This window comes from Pithys albifrons, chromosome 5, assembly GCF_047495875.1.
Source record: "Pithys albifrons albifrons isolate INPA30051 chromosome 5, PitAlb_v1, whole genome shotgun sequence".
Classification (NCBI taxonomy): domain Eukaryota; kingdom Metazoa; phylum Chordata; class Aves; order Passeriformes; family Thamnophilidae; genus Pithys; species Pithys albifrons.
The window spans coordinates 61,305,350-61,325,257 of record NC_092462.1 but is presented as its reverse complement, the minus strand read 5'-3'; the positions used below and the strand labels follow the sequence as shown (position 1 = coordinate 61,325,257).

The 19,908-nt window shown below is 42.2% G+C and overlaps 1 protein-coding gene across 1 annotated transcript in view; it reads right to left on the bottom strand.

Annotated features, from left to right (window-relative positions):
• BOD1L1 (biorientation of chromosomes in cell division 1 like 1) overlaps positions 1 to 16,827 on the bottom strand; it is a 37,045-nt gene extending 20,218 nt beyond the window's left edge. The window contains exons 1-10 of the mRNA XM_071556787.1: positions 16,195 to 16,827; positions 15,756 to 15,880; positions 14,268 to 14,458; positions 12,420 to 13,025; positions 11,811 to 11,957; positions 10,339 to 10,508; positions 9,246 to 9,369; positions 8,750 to 8,894; positions 8,051 to 8,126; positions 1,105 to 7,180 (exon numbers count right to left, since the gene is read on the bottom strand). Of these exons, the coding sequence (XP_071412888.1) occupies positions 1,105 to 7,180; positions 8,051 to 8,126; positions 8,750 to 8,894; positions 9,246 to 9,369; positions 10,339 to 10,508; positions 11,811 to 11,957; positions 12,420 to 13,025; positions 14,268 to 14,458; positions 15,756 to 15,880; positions 16,195 to 16,389 (7,855 nt within the window). The 5' untranslated portion in view covers positions 16,390 to 16,827. The remainder of the gene's footprint in view (positions 1 to 1,104; positions 7,181 to 8,050; positions 8,127 to 8,749; positions 8,895 to 9,245; positions 9,370 to 10,338; positions 10,509 to 11,810; positions 11,958 to 12,419; positions 13,026 to 14,267; positions 14,459 to 15,755; positions 15,881 to 16,194) is intronic.
• Between the last annotated feature and the right edge of the window lie 3,081 nt (positions 16,828 to 19,908).

Sequence of the window (19,908 nt, the reverse complement as noted above, 5' to 3'; positions counted from 1 at the left end):
AAAATCTGCAGAGAGCTTTTTAAAGTTAAACACTTATAAAACTAGAGAATAAAGCCAATCTTTGGGAAGTTGGACCAAAACTCACATTATGCTTTTTTGAAATAACAGCAAAGACAGACATGAGAAGGCAAAAGCTTTACAAATAGTACTTGATCAGCATTATTCCACTTCCTGTGGTAGAAACAGATTATTCTAGTATTTTTCCAAAATTTTTAATGAAGTCATAAACTCGACTTGACTATGGCTATAATATCTACAGAAATTATTAATTTTCATAAACTTGGTGCTTCAGCTACCATGGGGGGTCAAAGAAGAGAAAGGTTGAAGACAGCAGGATGTTCATTATATGGTATTTTAGGAGCTAGCAACCAGGCAAGTACATTTCAAATGTTAGCTTCCAGAAAAATGGATCTGAATATACACTATATCCTTAATGCCATATACTCTAAGTTTTCTATTTAAAACAGACATCTATTATCATTGATCACTCAAAATACTTGTTTAGGATGACTGATTCTTTTGTACCCTAAAGGAGAACCATTTCAAGTGTATTCACAAGACAAAATTCAGTGTAAGACAATGAATCTGAACATGATCATTAAATAACCAGGCAGAGAAAATGTGCAGTTATGACTAAGCATGGCCACTCTTAACCATCAATATTGCTACAATGTTACATTTCAAAAATGACGAACATACATTAAATTAAATGCATGCTCTTTCCTAAAAAACATTCTTGAATTTTGTATACATTAATAACAAACCTACCTGTAGCTTCACAGTAATTACCTCTCGCAAACCACTTCATGTATTAGCTCACAGGTTTAAGTTGATGTATTTCAGTGTTTGTACTCTAATAATGTGTTTTCCAACACAACTCAGGTAATTGTGTTCAGGCTATACTCCCAGAATCACATGCTTATTTAAGTATTTGTCACCAATTCTTAAATGTATTATTAATAGCCATTTTGCAACCAAGAAAGCAATGAGGTATATTTGAACAGTGCAAGTTATTTCTAACTACACTAATGGTAAAATGCATCTATTTAAGACTGCTTTTAAACCAAAGAATGTAGAAAAAAAAAGACAGAAAGAAATCCTCACCTGCATTACTTTTTTGAACAGTAACTTCAATGCCAGGATCATCTATTTTGACCAAGTTTGTTTTATCATCACTGCCACATAGCTCTTTTACATTTAACAAAGGAAGGTCACTTTTCTGCCCTAATTCTGCTTCTATTGTTACTTCACTGTGGTTGGTGTTTACAGTCACTTCATTTGCAGAAACTAAGGAAAGAGCCTGTGTCTTAGGCAGGGAAGTCCTTATTTCAGAAAAGTCACTTTCTAGAACCAAGTTTGAGTTCAATTTATAGTTTACATTCTTTAGAGTTTCACTCTCTACTGCTGCTTCTGAAATCCTATCAGGGAGTTCTGATGTAACATCCTTGTGCAGAACATCTTCAGCTTGTCCTGCCTCCGAGGAAGGACTCTCAGCAGGCTCTGTACTGATCTCCACGCAAAGGGCTTCATCTACACTCATGAGGTTCACTGAATTTTCACCAGTTTCTGTGATTTCAGTGTCTGTGCTGGTCTGAGGCACTGCCGGTTCTGCCCTCACCGCACTCTCATCTGGTTCACCCTCCCCACCAATGACAAGCAAAGAATTCCTGTTTTTTTCTGGGCCTGTAGTCGATAGAATACATTCAGTCTGGTTAGCAGTATTAAAAATGTCTTCACTTTTGTCTTTTGCTTCTGTACTCTCAGGAGCAAGTTGACTTTCTTCTATGACTGTAAAGGTGAAGAGACTATCACATTCTTCCATGGTGCTCAGAGTGATCACTGCCTCCTCCTCCTTATCTCCTATACTTGAAGCAGTGTGTTGATCTTCATTGTCAGTGGCGACCCTCAGCACAGGAGCTCCACATTCTCCCACAAAAATGACAGAACCTTTGCTTTTCTGGTCTGCACTGAAAGCAGCTAACCCAAACTGTTCATCTACAGTTGCAGTGGTTTCCACAATCTTACATTCCTCTGATGCATTTGGAGAAAGAATGGCATCTTCATCTCCTTCTGCTACAACAAGCTGACTTTCAGCCTGCGGTGCTGCACTGATCAGGACTATCTCACATTCTTCTGTCATGCTTGTAGTGATCATAGCAGCTTCATACCTTCCTTCTGTTTCTGAAACAGTGAGTTTGTTTTCATCTTGCATAGCTACACTTGACATAGGAGCTTCAAAACATTCTGCTGTACTTGTAGAGATGATTACTGTTTCATTTTTTGACTCTGTGTCTGCTAGATGTTCAATTGCCTCTTCTGTGACTTCATCTGACATTAGGATTACTTGTTCTTCCACGACACTTGTGGAAATCATAGCACACTCATCTTTTTCTTCTTTACCACTAGCAGTTGGGTGACTTTCATCACCATTATCATCTGCCCCTATACTGGATTCACTAGGCATGGGAACCTCACATATTTCCATACCTATGGAAACCACGGCATTCTCATTTATTTCTTCTGTTTTCACAGAGGGGAGCTGACCATCATATTCAATAGTGGCACTTGACATAGGAGCCTCAAATTCCTCCACAATACTGGTGGAAATCATAGTGCATTCATCTTTTTCCTGCTTATGGCTAGAAGTATGCACACACTCATTAAGCTCTGCAGCTGTACTGGGCATAGGCACCTCTGTGTCTTCAGTGTCTATTAAGATCATAGAGCTTTCCTCACTTTCATTTGCTCTTGCAACAAGTGGACCTTCTTCAGCATCCATTGCTGAATGCAGGGGAGCATCTGCCACTGTACTAGTAGAGATGATATCACCTTTTACTTTTCTGTCACCAAGAGAAGTCTTATCTTCCTTTGGAACTGCACTACTTATAGAGGCATCAAGTTCTCTGCTGTCAGAAATAGTCATGGCATTCTCACGTTTGTCTTCAGCACCAAAATGAGTCTTATTTTGCACTGCCATAGCACTAGTCATGGGACCCTCACATTCCTCAGCATCTAAGGGAAGCAAGGTATCGTCATGGTTTGCTGTATGTGCAACCAAGGCATTCTCATCTGCAGCACCTGCACTGGTTACGCTGCTTTCAACAATCCCCTTATCATTTTTACAGTTTGTGCCATGATGAGCTTCTTTCTCTGCACTCATCATGCTGTCAACAGTAAGCTTATTCGTATTTGTGCCAGCCACTCCTGACTCAGCTTCCATTTGTTCAGCAACTATGCAGATAATGGAACTTCCACCTTCTTCTGCATCTATACAAATTAGTGCATTTTCACTTTCCACTCCTGTACAAGTAGAAGCATGCTCATTTTCTTCATTTCCTCTGCCTGTACTGGTCACAATGTCCTCACCTTCTTCATCCTCTTCTTTTGAGCCTGTACTAGTCACAAAACCTTCATCATCACATAGACCTACACTGACTGTAGCGATACTGGCTTCTTCCTTTGCCCTTATACTGTCCACTAAACTTTCACATTTTTCAGCTTCTACACAAACTGCAAATCCCTCATTGCTGTCTTCTAGGCCTGTGCAGACTCCTGAAATTTCAGCATCATCTTCTGGAGTTATGCCTGTGCTGGTCACTGTGCTTTCACCATTTACAGTATCCTCAGATTTGTCACCACTAGTTCCAGTTGTGGCACTGTTGTTTGTGACCATGGCAATACATGCACCAGATACAGTGCTTTCTCCTTGGGTATCTGTACCAGTCACAGAGCAGTTGAAGTTATGGCCACTTTCTTCTGCACCTGTGCAAGTCACAGTACCTTCATGTTCTTTCACTTGGCCAGCTGTCACACTGCCCCTAAATGCACCTGAACTGTCACCACTGGTTGACCCTTCACCAGTTTCCGTTCCTGCACTAGTTACAGCTCCATCACTCTCCACTTCACCTAAGCAGGATACAGAACTTCCAAGTTTGCCTGTATCTACACAAGTTGAGGTCTTTCGGTTTTCTTCAGAGCCTGCACTAGTCACAGCATCGTCTTTTTCTTCTGTCCCAGCACTATTCACACTGTCTTCAATTTCTACTCCACTTGCGTTGACTGAATTCTTATCACTTTCTTCTGCATAAACCATGGTGCAGTCATCATTTTCTTCTGTACTTGTCAGGAAACTTTCACTTTCTGCTAATCCTTCAGTGACAACGCTGCCACCACCTTCTTCAGCTGCTGCAACAGTACAGTCACCAGCATCTGCTCCTGTGATGAAACTGCAACCCTCACTACTTTTTACCCATGTGCCTGTTGTGAAACCTTCATCAGCCTCTATGCTTGTGCAGATTACCGTCACCTCACTTTCTTCTGAGCAAGTGGTTGTAGCATCATTGCCCTTTTCAGAATGTGATACACACTCAGCTCTTTCTTCTCCTGTACTAGTTGCCATTGCAGTGTTCTCAATGATCCTTTCTGTGCTAGTTCCTATCACAGTGGCTGGAGGTGTTTGTAGGCTGCTGTACAATGAACTAGGTTTACTGCTTCCTGCACTGGTACCTACTGCATTTCCTTCACTTTTGTCTTCCATGCCAACTATGCCTTTCCCTTCCTGCCCATTGGCTGTAACAGAGTCTTTGACAGCTTCCTCAGGAACTCTTTCAGGCACCAACACAGAGGAAGACTGTATCAGATCATCAGTATCATGCACCTCACTCCTTTCCACATGATCTATCACTGGATGGCTTCTTTCTCCCTTTGTGGAAGGATCTGTATTCAAGCACTTTCTTTCTTTTCTTCGTAGGGGAAGTTCTTTTGTTGATACATCTCCACAGTCTTCAATTATGTCAGACATCAAGTTTTCCTCTTTTATTTTCAACTCCCTATCCCGAGAGCTTTCTGACTTTGCTGCTTCATTGTAATCTCTCTGACTAGGTAACCCAGCTGTAATGTCTTCCATTGCCTGTTCATCAGGCTGAGGTACCTCATTATCTTTCCCTATACTGTTTGTCATGGTGTTGTCACTATTGTCTTTCATGACAGAACTTGGCACCGCACTATCTTGCTCCATGCATACAACCTGTGATGCATCATTTTTCAAAGTGGAAGTATCTTCCAATAGAGAAGTTCCATCAGAATTACGGCATTCTTTAGACATACTACCTAAGGAATCTGTAAAATTGGAGATACCCATATCCATGGACTTTGCATCAGCAGCATTTTTTCTGGAAGAATTAATTGCTAAAAGAACATCATTTGAATTAGATTTTATCACAGTTTTTAAATTCTTTGGTCTTCTGCTATCTTTTGAAGCTTGATCTTTACGGGACACTTTCTGTAAGACTCTACCACTTGTTTCACACCCAACACTTATTCTAGAAGCCCCTTTTTTACTGGGTCCTTGATCCATGGAAGCTTGTGTGGACAAAGTTTCTAAGGCACCGACTTGTTTATTAGAAATACCTTCTTGTTCAGTAGTTTTTTCAGCTGCAGGCATAAACTGTGATTCACAGCCTTCAGGATCTCCAAAGCTATGTTTCATTCCCTTATTTGAAATAGAACGAGATACTTTTTGTTTTGCTGCATTCTTGACATCTGTGGCTTGGATTGAGTTTTGAATGTTTTTTCCTTCAGTGTTAGATGTTTCCTGTACTTTTGTTTGTTTCAAATCAAGTTCCATGAGCTCTTCTGCATGACCAGAATCATTATTCATAGTTGCCTTTTGAGGGGCTGGAGCTTGGCTGCTTTCAGTTGTGCTAGATGATTGCTTCTCCGCCTTAAGTAAATCTTGGGTTGATATACTGCCTTTTCTATTTTCACAGGATACCTTTTTGCTCTGTTTTTTATCCACTGCCACTGTAACATTCAGTACTTTTTCATGCCCACTATCCATTTTAGTATCTTTATCTTCCAATTTGATGCACTCTTCCTTCTTCTTTATTTCCTTGTTGCTGTGCTTAAAGTTTCTGCTTTTGTGACCTTCAGCAGAGAACCTTCTTTCTAGTTTGGAATTACTTAAATCTTTATCACCTCTATATTTTTCTTTTATAGATCCTTTCTCTCCAGAATGTAACTTCACTCTGTGACTGAAGTCTTTTTGTGATCCCTGAGTCGACTGTGTGCCACTCACAAGCTCAGCCTCGGCACCACTCTCCTCAAAACCTTTGTCTTCATTCTTGGATTTGTGTTGCTTATCTGAATCTTTGTCTTCCAGGCTCTTATCTTTATCTAGTTTCTGTCCAGTCTCTTGTTTTGTTACATTTTCCTGCAATTCTGTTTCAGATGCTTTGAAATGTTTACTATGACCCTTTGACTTGGACTTTAACAAAATCTTGTCTTCTACAAGGCTCTTAGATCGTCGTCTATCTTTATGAACACCGTCTTCATGTTTTAAATTACAATCAGAGTTAGTTGATTCTATTTCATGTTTATCTTCCGAGTAGCTTTCGCTCCTTTTGTGTGATGCAGAAGCAAGTTGCTTTGAGGCACTTAGGGAATCCTTTTGTGGTTTAGAATCGCTCAGGGACCTTTTGGTCTTGCATTCTGCTCTTGATTTTTCTGTTGAGAGATGTCTGTCTTTTTTATTTTCTTTCCGCAGCAATTCTTCAGCTTTTATGTTTGATTCAGAAGTGGTTTTTCCATCTTTTCCTGTTACTGATATTTTCCGTTCACTTCGGTGTTTACTTTTTCTTTCAGATTTGTCATCTGAAGAAACCTTTACTTGTTGATTCTGTTTCTGGCCACCATCCTCTCCTTTCACACTTCTTTCAGATGAATGGAGTTCAATATCCTCATTTGATTTGTGAATACCATCTCCTTTAGATTTGTGCTTTAAAGAAACTTTATCGTCTAAAGCAGTTCTTTCTTTTTCATTTTTATCTCTGTAAGACTTGGCCTCTTTTTTGGCAGCATTTCTCGTGTGTAGAATTTCTGTGTCAGTATCTTTCTTGGGGTGTTTTTCATTTTTAGATATGGATTTCTGCTTCTGTGGTTCTTCAGTACTGACTTCTGTTCTGTCCAGCTGTCGTTTTGGATCCCGCGTTTCACTGTCCTGCTGGGCTCCCTCGGACTGAAGAGAAGTGGAGGTTTTTCTTCTGTGGTCTTTTTCTCCTTTAGAATCACTTTTGCTTTCCTCAGTTGAATGTCCCCACTCTGAAAGTCTTCTAAGTTGTTTAGACATTTCACTTTTCCCGTGATTATGCTTCAATTCTTTGGAGGAATTTTTTTCACAAGTCTACAAAAGAGATTTTTTATATATATATAAGTAAATGTTACACAGCTCCTTCACTATGTGACCAAACTGAACTGTTAAGGACAAACACCCCGTAAAAGCAATACCCCAGAGAATACACTTAACATTGTAATAAAAATTCACCTAAAATATAGTCAGTAAGGAAACGAAACTTGCCATTTTCAGTTCAACTATCTTCCATTGTGGCAAAAGCCAAAGGAAGAGAAGGTAACATTAAGCAGCATGTCTGAACTTTATTATCTTTTCTTTATAAAATCATTTACACAGATTTTTGAATGGACAATCATAATTTCAAGTACTCTGTAAGTTACTTTAAACAGCTATTATGCTGTCTGTTAAAACAAAACTGTAACTAAAAAACTAAAACTAAACAAAACACCAAAACCTACAAAAGATAAATCCAGCCTTCTATTTTAACTACCAACTACCACCTTTTTATGTAAATAATGTTATTGATAAAAATTCTCTTTCCTTTACAGTTTGGAGCACATTCAGTTTTTCTTTAATTTTCCAGTGAGAAGTTTAAACAGATCAAATTCCTCAAGTCGTTGCATGTAAGACCCTGCTCTTTTTTAAAACCCAACATATTTCACAGATTAGGGCTTAAACTTCATCTCATGTTCTACTACAACATGTATCAGCCCTGAATGCAGACTATGTATTTCAGTGGCTATTGGAATTCAGAAAGCATTACTACAGTGATGTCAGACCACTAATACAACTGAAAAAACTGTCAGGGAGAAACAAATTCATGAGAATGAATGCAATTGTATGCAGTTTAGTCTGAACATATGAAAAAAGTACTATTAGAATTAAGAAGGGAGACCATAAGGTTTATATTTAAACACATACCTCATTTGTCTTTTGCATTTCTTTAGAATCTTCTTCAGATGGCTCGTATTTCTTTCTGCAGCCATCTTCTGCATGCCTGAAACAGGTATTTGGACAGTTTAATAAAGAAAAATCAGTATCAGCCTAACATTACTTTGTAAACTTTCTGCTTTCAAAGCTGAAGGTGAGAGAGGAATGCCTACTAAAAATATAGAAATAGAACATGATCACCCAACTTCCGACTAGCCCGTTTGCCCAGGCTTCTTTCTCTTGTGAAATTACATCTATCAACTTAAAAACATCCTCTGCATACCAGGGCTTGAAAGCAGTATTAGTATGAGAATATTAGTATTGCTGTTCTCCCTGTAAAATGGGTAAGAGCTCTCCTTGCCCTGTATATACCTGTATGTAGACAGGTACACAGGTACCTTTCTACATGCATAAAATGTGAGTTTAAAGATGAAGCCAAGTTGGCTTACATATAAGAGGCACAAGCATGTAAAAGTTCTCCATTGTCATGCCTTTATTACCATTCTGTGTGTGTGCAGTCTGAGCTATAATATATTTGAGCAGCTCTAATTTGATTTTCTGCCTGAACTCCATGCTATTTGTAAGAAAATTATGTGACTATGTTAAGAGAAAATGGCTAAAGTGGATAAGGCTAAGTTGAAAACAATGAATATTCAAAACCTTAAATCTTTAGAGCAAATACATAAATACCTTGAATCTCTTTTTCTTTTTCTGCTCAAGGCCACTTTTTTTTCTAAAAATTTCTGTTCTTTAAGCACATCCTTAATGCTGGTACCAGTAGCTTTTGACTCTAGACTTTTTGATGAAGGTTCTTCTAAGTGCAAACCACTTTTTCCTAAACAAATACACAAATGGTGAAATACATATTCATGTTATTATGTTACTGTTTCATCTATAAACATGACTGAAAGCAGTACAGAGACTACTAATGTGTAGCAGAGAATATCAGTGTCTATGGGTATTAATTGAATTCAAGTAGAGTAAGGATATATGAAAAAGTGGAGATGAACTGTCATACTAATAATTCACATTATACATTTTTCTGTAACATCACTGTTGAAACTTTGGTTTATTAAGGGCAGGAAATGACTACTGACTATGACCATTCTTAAAAGTTGAATGTTTTCTTCTACAAAGTAAGGAAGAGCAGGCTGGTGGGGGCTAATCATATCTTTATTTCTCATACCTTTACAATTTTGATTTCCAGTTTTCAGGGATTTTGTTTTTATTGCAGCCTTCTGTTTACGTTTTTCTTCAAGTCTCTCTCTGTTAATTCGTCGTCTCAGGAGTCTCTCTTCTTTTTCTTTGGCCTAGAGATACAAACCAAGGAAAACAATGGTTTTAATTACGTCAAAAAACATTCTTTGACTGCAAATCTAAGTCTAAATCACATGGAAAACAGAACATTGTAGCTTGTGAAATTACCTGAGTTCCAGAGTTTCACTATTGCTTAACACTGCAGACTAAAGCTATGAGACCTTCTCAAAGAGCATATATTATTCTTTTTTACATATGTAATAGGTATATAGAATATATACATAGTGTATATACACTAAAGTATACATTAAATATGTAACTAGATATAACTGGCCAAAGGAGAAAATCTAAAAGAACTGCTGCTCCTGCTTCTGCATGTTGGTCCTTCTTTCACAGAACAGAGTGCATATGCTTAAATCTCTCCATTCTCAGTGGCTGGAGGCTTGCTACAAACTATTGATTTCATGGACAGCAAGAACTACATTTATAAAGAGTTAATGTAATTAAGCAGTCTGCAGTACTCAACAAAAGCCTGACCTACTCAGCATCCCACTGAAGGCAGGCTGTAGGTAGACATGGGCTATTTTTCCCACCCAAATTGTCACTATATGCATTAAAGCTACTGAAGATCATATTTTTCATTAAGTACAGCAGTTCTTATGCTGCCTATCGTATTACTCAGTTGAGAAAGAATTCATCTATTGCTGTGATTCTGTGAAGATACTGCATGTAATTAGCAAATCCTCTGTCAACATCAAAAGACTGTTTATTTTGGAGGAGGTAAAAGAAAAGTGTGTCACTGCTTTCACCACCAGAAGCCGTCCAACCATAACCAGCACAGTGAAGTGCAGTGCTGAAGGGCAGATCATGCCATAGTGATGGAAATCTGAAGGGCAATTGTAACACAAGGACAAAAAAAACCCCGAAAGTGAGAAGACTCCATGACTTCCCCTCACAAACCACCACCATATCACAAGTGGAATTTCTGCTCTAAAAAGAGCAGTAACAAATCCCACACTTACAATGGACTGACGGCGCTGTTCTACAGTTCGTTCATCATCAGAGTCACTAAAGTATTTGGAGTACAGGAAAGGCTTGTGAACGTACGCGTGGCGAGTGGGCTTGGCTTTCCCATCGTTCAGCTCATTACCATGAGGCTTCGTCTTACTTTGCCTCTTTTTCTCCTCTTCATCTAAAGAAAGGTTAGTGAGTGTAGAGATATATTGGTAAATTCGGGCAGTGCTTTCAACAAATTTTGAGAAGGCAAAGCTAATATTTTAACAATTGTTTTCTCTAAAAACAAATACTTAATAAATCCTGTTAACATCAAAATATCATTAGACTATGAAAAAATGCAAGGTGTATTAATGTATTTGTGTACATCATTCAGCCTTTCAAGACATGAAACCCATAATAAACTGGGACAAAACTATTGGGCTTACCCTCTCACCTGTAATGTCATTTTCCTTTTATATATATTTTGTAGCTTACTATGCATTAAAAAGCAGAATGTAATTTCGGCTAAGAATTAAATTAGGCTTCTTCCCACACCCCAAAAAATCTGTACAGTACTGGAGTACCTGAAAACTAGACAGGTTTACTGAAATACATAAACAAAACACTCTGTTGTTTACACCCATGTAAGCACTAGTCAACTAAAAATAAGTACATTTATTTCAGTTTTATCAGGATTATTAGAAATAATGCAAAACCACTTGTACTCCACGCTGTACAAATTATTTCTATTCTTGAAACATACTTAAGGCTTGTTTTCATTATATATTCATTCATAACTGAACAAAATCTGTCACATTTCAAAATAAGAACAAAGCCAGAGAACACGCAAGTAATTCAATGCTTCAGAGCAGAAAATGTAAGCTGTGAGCATACCAGAGAGAACTCATTCAGGTACTAAGGCATTCTGCATTATAAAATGGAAAGTTTTACTAATTGCAGAGGCCACGTCTGTACTAGGCAGGGAGAAGACAAAAAGGTAACCCAGTCAGTGAAATGATTTGGTGTTTCTGAACTTTTAAGACTAGATCCATTCCTGTTCCTTGTACTGTGGCCAAGTAGAATTCAGACATTCCTGCAATCCTAAAGCTCTAAAACCAACCTGATTTGCAAAGCCAGATACAACCACTAACCCAGTGCTACAAAGCACTCCAATGTTATACCAAGTTTGCAGCAGGATGGACGGGAAAAAGACCCAGAGAACAGTGGCATATTCTCCACTACGTGCTTTTGTCAACTACATCATACTGTAGCACAAGTTTTACAATGTTTAGAATATATCAAACTATTACAAATATTAAAAAAGTAAACCCACTACTTGTCTTTTGCAAATACAAGTATTACCCATTCGACAGTCAAACTCTATCTCATAGGTAAGTACAATAAAATATACAGCAAACCCTCAAGTTATGGTATGATGCACTCAATATAAGCTTTACATACGGCTTCTTGCTACTTAACAATCTAATTGTTTTACCACCTGATGTGATCTCCCCTTCTTCAGTACTGTCAGAAATTACAGGCTCCTCTTCACTTTCCTCTTCAAAGGAAGAAAGGTCACTGGTGTGGACAGAGCTGACCGTGATGTCACTGAGTACATCCATATCTGAATCTATTAATGAATTTTCTTGCAAAGGAAAAAATAGAAACAAAATGCTGTAATGCAGCACACTACATTTGTCGAACTTTTCTTACCAAAACAGCACTGAGAACAAAACTGTCATAAAAACTAGAAATAAGGAAACAAAATTATAACACCTTAATGAAATGTTATTAGGCTAACTCTGGTTTACTTGAAACAAAAATTACCGTAAGCACAACTATAAACTTTAAAATGAATACTGGAATTGTTCAGATAGCTTGGCAGATTAAGGCAGATGACCAATCACACACTTGAGGAATCAAAGCTTATGTGATTCCTAATTCAAGTACCTCAGTTAAGAAATATGGACAAGTCCAACTGTGGCTAGCTAAGACAAATTTACCAGGAAACTTACATTCCAAATATACTTCTGATTCAAATCCTGAACGCACTTAAAAAACCCACCTCATATTCATATTTTGAGGAAGAGCATTGCCCAAACCATACCTTCTTTAGTGCTTTCAGTTGTTTTATGTTTATTGCTATTTTTTTCAGGAACTAATGGTTTCACTGGTTCCGACTCTTTTGTTTGCTTTTCTTCTTTTGACTTTGCAGTATCATCGCTTTTCTTTCCATGGTCAGACTTCTTGTCAAGCTTTTCCTTCTTTTCTTTTCTTCTTTCACTTTTATCACTGCTATCTGGTTTCTTGTCACATTTATCCAATAATTTACTCTTTTGATCTTCACTTTCCTGTTGAGTATCTTTATTTGTAAAAGTCAAAATACTAGTGTCCTTTGCTGAATTCTTCATTTCTTCACTTTGGCAGGGAAGCTCATTTGAATCTTCAGACTTTGCAAGTGTTTCAGCCCCTTCTCCAGAAAGGTCACAAACTGCCTTCTCTCTGTCTGGCAAGTCCTCCATGTTTCTCTCTTTATCAGTGCTACCATCCACACTCTGCTGAGATGAGAGTTTTCTTGCAACTTTGTCATTGTTCTTGGAATTCTCTGTTGAAGCCCTGGCAGCACTTGCTTCTTGGTTAAGAGAAGTTATTGTTTCCAGAATGGACATTGCATCACTAGCTACATTAGCACTAGGAGCTGTAGCAGAGACACCTTGAGTAGTAAGAAAAAACAGTTTTACTTCACTATAGTTTCCGTAACTCTGTTCTGATAAAATGTTAAACAAGTGAAAAAACACAATAACTACTTTCTATAAAATATGCGTTATTAGCTAAAATATTTGACTAATTTTGCATTGAGAGATTTTAGTTAAGAAAGAAACAACCAGACAAAAAACTACATGAAGTTGCATTTCTGCAGCAATTATCATGGGATTACCAGAGATGCATTTTGCTCTGTGATAAATCTGCTCCTGAGGTCTACTGGGGAAAGTAAGGATTGTCAATGGGAAGGATGTTCTGAACATAATCCGTGTTCATCTTTACCAACACACTAAGTGGGATGATGACTCTGGATATATTTCACATATATAAGTTATATACATATATATATATATTCTACACATGCTGCAGCAAAACGTCTGTATCTTGCACCTCCAGTACCTCCATAAAAGTAATGAAAATCAGCTTCAGCATATTGATTATATAACAACAGGACTATTAGTTATACGTTATCACTTTTCCAACTCTGAAGATGAAAGAAAAGGGTTAACTGGACTAGCACTAAGAGCTGCAGCTGGCTTGTTAACCCACCCTAAAGGAAGTGGGCCTCACAGGAAAAAGACTTGGATTTAAATAACGAGTATAGTTATAAATACATTGACTGCTGTGGAGTGTCTTAGGAAGCAAAGAATGGACAGTAACATACAAGAGTGTTTAGAAGCTGATACCGGCAACATAATGAAAGCCCTGAAGAACAAGTGAAGTGCTTATAAACAAACTAAAGACTGGGTGATTTAGAAGACAACTAAAGCTCCTAAGAGGATCTGAATTATTCAGATTTTATGGCACACAGCAACTTCACTAAGACAGGTAACTGTCTCAGGTAATTTTTTGCCTATCAACCAATGGACTAAAAAATGGTATCGTTCCTCTCTTATCTATGTCCTATCTGATCCTATACTTGGAGGGCCAAACCCTGAGATCAACTTTTCTCCCTACAGTAAACTGACCCCTCGTAATCTCAAGCAGAAGTGACAGAGTGACATGGTCGTAACCGGGTGAGATCTCTCCTGCCTTCTATCTTTGTACACACAGTAACACACAGGTACTGCCTGGAGCTCAGCTTGCTAATACCAATCCTAACAATGTTACGCTAGCAGTAAACATAGCCAACATTTCTGCTCTCTCGAAACACACTGTTGATAATAAACTGCTCAAAGAAACGTCAGAATACCTTGTACTGTAACAGAAGCATCTGCTTTCTCCTCACTTGGAGCTGTACTGGGGCCTGCCTCCTCTTTGTGATTCAATGTGGCCAAAAATTCATGGACAGCTTTTTCCACCTGAGGTCTGAATGTGTGGTTGATCTTTGGGTCCACAACCTGAGAAATAATTCTGTCAATGCCAGATTCCAACATTCCAGACCTGAAATAAAGTTACACTAATTAGTAAGAAATACTAATTTTCAAGAATATATTAATGAAATATGACAATTTAGATGTGGGGTAAAAACTTGTTAAGAACCTCCTAGGAAGCAATACTGTTTTCTGAGCCTCACTGCAGCTGTGGATTTAGCCCGTGCCTAATCCATAACAAAAAACGTGCTAGAAAAAACAAAACAATCCAAGCACACAGAATTAACACAACAAACAGAATGTTGTTAAATCATTACTGGTTGTACCTACAAACGTTATTTAATTGCAAAAGACACATTTACGGAAAGAATTAAGAAGAAACCCAATATTGTCAATTCCTGTAGCATAAAAGAGATGAATTATAGAAGGCGCCAGACACAAACAGCTACTAGACCACTCACTGTCATCCTAAGATGCTTTCTGCCCAGTACAGTGTGGCAAGTTCTGCAGCTTTACAAAACACCCCTAAACTTCAGTAAAATAGAATAAATGGCAATAAAAAGCTTAATATCTATACTTTTATCTCTTTAGAGCCCTGTAATCTTTTGTCAGATACATAATGCCTCTTGTCCTCCCTGCTTCTTTAACAAGAAACAGCATCCACTCCTCTCCCTACAAACCACACAGCTCCTCAGTACAAGTTATCAGTGGTACCTCCACAGCACAACTGATTAAGTTTGTTCCTAAATCCCTGCTTTGATACAATTTCATGAGTAAACTCATGGTATTTTGAAGAAATTTTCTAGTGTTTCTTATGACTCTTAAGATTTGAGAAGAAAAAATGGAGGAACTTTCATGAAATAATGTAATATATATTAAAGACAGATTGGACACCATTTTGACACAACAGCAATTCTTAAAAACCTCTTCTCTGTCCAGCTAGATTCACATCCAGGTTTTGTTTATGACTTTAGCTTTGTACTCTGCAGAACTTAGCCTGTCAAATACCTTTAATTTTCCCTAGCTCTAACTATGATAGGTGCAACTTTATTAATACCTCCCCTAAAAGAAAAAGTAAGTTTTAGCTAGGCCATTACATTCCAAGACAAAATCAAGGTTTCTGCTCCTGCATCAACTGGGAAGAGATACAAAGGTATCAGGATGTAATTGTGACTAATGCTGATAGTAAGGTACTATCTGAAGCAAAACCACATTTTAAACATTAGAAAAACCCACAACCCCCCCGCCCGAGGGCGCTTCTTCAGAAGTTTCTTTGAATAAACTAAGACACTTTACACTGACCCAGAGTCTCCAACACCTATCACGTACACAGGCATGTTCAGAGAAACTCCAGAGCTGCCACTTACTTGAGAACCTGCTGCCTAATGTTATTTCTCAGCTGGTTTTTGTTGAGATGAGGACTCCAGGTATGAGTCGCCAAATGATTGGAAACAAAGTTGTCAACGCGCTGTCTCAGGTTCTGGTAGGCAGGCTAGAAAGCAACAGCAGAGAGGTTGGACTGCAGGGGTCGGATAAGCGGCCGGTCACGCTCCCGGGGCCGGGCAGGCACGGCCGGACCCCGCCGGTCCCACCCCTCGCGGTGATGGCAGCGCGTTGAACGCTGTTACCACAGCCACGGCGCCGGCCCGGCCGTGTGTGGAGCCGCGACGGGAGAGCCGCGCCGCCCTCCCGCCCAGCGCGGCGGCTCCGGCTCTGCTCCTGGAGCCCCGCGGCCGCTCCGTCCCGGACCGGCCCCAGCCCGGGGCCCAGGGACCCCCGCGAGCCGCCGGTACCGCCCGCCCGCACCTTGGTGTCCACGTCGGCCAGGCAGTCGCGTCGGAACTGGTCGAAGAGCCCCTGGCTCTTGAGGTGGCTGACGATCATGGAGACCAGCTCGGGTTCGGCCGTGCCGCCCCCCGCGCCGGCCCCGGCCCCCGGCAGCGGCGGCGGCTGCTGAGGGGGCGGCGGCGGCGGCGGAGGGGGCTGGGGGTTGGTGGCCATGGGGGCGGCTGCGGCTGCCGGCGGTGCCGGCCGGGCCCCGGGACGGGGCTGCTCACCGAGCAGCGGCGGCGCTGACCCCGGAAGCGGAAGGGGCCGGCGGGAGGAAGCGGCGCGGGGGGAGGCGGGGGCGCCGCCGCCGAGAGCGGCGCCATGGGCACGGGGCGAGACTGGCGGGGCCGCGCAGCCGCCGCGGGGCCTGTGCGGGGGCGAACAGGGCAGGGCGGGGAGGGGCGGGGCCCCCGCGCCGGCGGGGCCTCGACCCGCAGGGCCCAGGCAGGGGCTGGATGGGGTGGGGAGAGGGGCAGCCGCGCTCGGTTCCCCTCCGCCTCGCCTCGGTCCCAGCCCGCGGCGCGGCCGCCGCTGGGCGCTTCGGGCGCTGCGGGCGCGGCCCCCGCCCCGGCCGGCCGGCGCCGCTGCCGCACTCCCGGCGGCGCCCCCGCGGCCCCGCCCCGCGCAGCCCCGCCCCTTCCTGCGCCCGCCGCCATCGCCGTGCCCGCGGCGCGCGCGCTTCCTCCCTGAGGCGTGGGGCGGGGCCGCGCCCGGCGGGAACCGGGATCTGCCGCAGGAACCGGGACCGGGACCGGGACCGCGCCCGGCGGGAACAGGGACCTGCCGCGGAAAGCGGGAGCGGGGCCGCGCCCGGCGGGAACCGGGACTTGCCGCGGGAGCCGCCGCCGTTGCATCCCATCCCGGGCGTCACCCGGCACGGCCCCGGTCTTTCCGCGGGATGTGCCACTGTGCGCTCACTTGTCTGCCCCTCGGCGAGGCGGGCGGGAGGTGACGTTTAAAATATTTGGATTTAAACTTGCCGCCTTTACACTTCAGTGTATTGTCGTGTGCATTTGTGGGAGCACAAAATGTGGGAAGATTGGTTGGGAAATCTTCCGCCCCTTGGAAAACCAACAGAACTTGAGAACGACGCCACTAACAGAGTTGAATAAACGTCTGCAGACATCGCTGTCCCTTGCATTTAAAAGAAATATAGATTGCATATGTAAACCTTGCTCGGTATCGAGAGTGTAAAACCTATGTCAAATTACTCTTTGTTCTTCTCCCCTTGTTTCATGAATAATGGATTAGCTTTAGGCCTCTGCCATAGACAGATACACAAACTGTAAATTCCTTAGTTAAGAGCTATTTGCATGTTGCCTGCCCCTGGATTATAGAACCCTATATTAAGCAAGAAGCTGTACAATAAAATGTCTTTATTCCTCCTTCCGAATAAAGTCCGTTTTTGACCGTCTCAAATGGCGCACAACGGTGAGGCTTGAAGTCTCGGCTCCCAATATTTGGAAGCTAGCCGTCCAGAGCCCGTTGGCAGTAGCAGGAGAAGCGGCGCCTCCGTTCCGGGGACGGTGCGTGGTCGAATTTCGAAAGGGTTCCGGAACTAAGTCCCTGCAAGGATTTGCGCAGGTGAGCGACCACGAACAGAAGCTTAAAAGAGCTTCAGGGATAATAAGAAAAATGGGGGGAAATCTATCTTCAGAGCAGAAACATGTATACTCGATCATGAAAAGCCTGCTTAACCAACACGGCTCAAATATTGATGAACAATCTTTACAGAACTTACTGCTCTGGGCTCAGGCTAACGTGCCTGATTTAAATTCAACGAACAGTTTTGATGATGCTAAGTGGGATAATATTGGCGTTCTCCTTTGGGAAGCGGCCACTATGGGCGATGACAAAGCTGCAAAGGTCTTACACCCTTGGCGTGTTGTTTTTGAAACTGTAAAAGCCCATACTGCTAAAAAATCGCAGCTCCCTGAAACCAGCGACACAGATGCGGAAACACCAGGTGCTCGCACACCTCCGCCTGTTGCTGAGGAGGAGAAGCCCATTTTCCCAGCCATGCAGCCACTTAGCGAATCGTTGCCTGCCTCGCAGCAGTGGGGACAGAATACCAGCAATAAGCTGGACCGCCCAGCGCTACTGCCACCGCCTCGCACTGAAACGAACCCTTGCTATTCGGCTGCCGGAGGAAGCCTCGCTGCCGCAGTGGGTCCTAACCCCAATGAAAATCCCTGGGACCCTGGTCCACGTAACCTGACTGAGGACCCAATATTGTACCCTCCAAACCCCATGCTCAGGCAAGAGTGCCTAAGGCAAGATGCTCCACCTGTCCAAAATTCTGGGGTATTAAGAGCCTTCCCAGTGTTTATGCATCCAAGACAGCCCGCGTATTGGGAACCAGTCCCTTACCCACTGATAAAAGACTTAAGAAAGTCAGCAATTGATTATGGCTTGTCGGCACCCTTTACTATGGGAGTTTTGGACAATTTGTTTAATAGCTTTGTTCTGACTCCTCATGACTGCTCCTCTATTGCAAGAATGACTCTGAGCACAGTGCAATTTGCCTTGTTTGAAGATGAGTGGAGGAGCCTTGCAAAAAAAGCAGCAGAATGCATTTTAGCTGCTAACGGGGTGCCAGTGGCAAATTCGATAAACAGGCTTATGGGAGAAGGTCCGTATGCCAATGTTGCTGTGCAAACCCGTATGCCTCTGCCTGATTTAAACCTTGCAAAAGATCTGGCACTACAAGCCTTTCATAAAATTTCTAACACAACTGCCCAAACTCCGTCCTTCACTACAGTGCAGCAAGGACTAAGAGAGCCATTTTATGAATTTGCCAATCGGCTCCGAGATGCAATTAATAAACAAATTGATAACAAATTGGCACAGGATGCACTGTTCCAAAAACTTGCTGTAGAGCAAGCTAACTCTGAGTGCCAAAAAATACTACGTGGCATGCGAGAACCAACTATTACTGATATGATACAGGCTTGCAACTATGTCAGCTCGCAAGCTCCAGCCTCTGATGCCCCTGCCCCTCCTGCCGGAGTCTTAATGGCTTGTCAACAACCCTCTGCTCCAAGGTATCAAGAGCCCTGCTATGAGTGCGGTCAACCCGGCCATCTGCGAAAAAATTGCCCAAAAAAGAAACAAGATAGCCAATCATCCCTTTGTCATCGCTGTCAAAAGGGGTCATTTTGCCAAAGATTGCCACTCTAAAACAACTAAGGAAGGCGTACCTTTGCCTCCGAGGGGGGGGAATAGATACAGGTCGGGAAACTGGAAGACGAGCGCCCGCGGGAGCAGCGCGATGACAAAAAATGCCCCCGAAATCAATGTCAGTCTGTCGTCTCAGTCACCTCACTGCACCCCCATGCCTCAGACAGCGCAGGAGTGGACTTGGCACCACCAACAACAGTGATTTTGCTTGATAACAAAGTTCAAATTGTTCCCTCTGGAGTTAAAGGTCCCCCAAGCCATGGATGCAGTGCTCTTCTAATCGGCCAATCATCTGCCTCGGCGAGTGGAGTCTTTGTTCTACCAGGTGTCATCGATTTGGATTTCCTCGGGGAGATTAAAATCATGCTGTGGACACCCTCTCCGCCTGCCTGCATCGAGAAAGGTACACGCATCGCTCAGCTGATTTTGATACACGCACACCCCCCTGGCAAAAGCATCCGACAGAGGGGAACTGAAGGGTTTGCATCCACAGGTAATGCACTGACACCA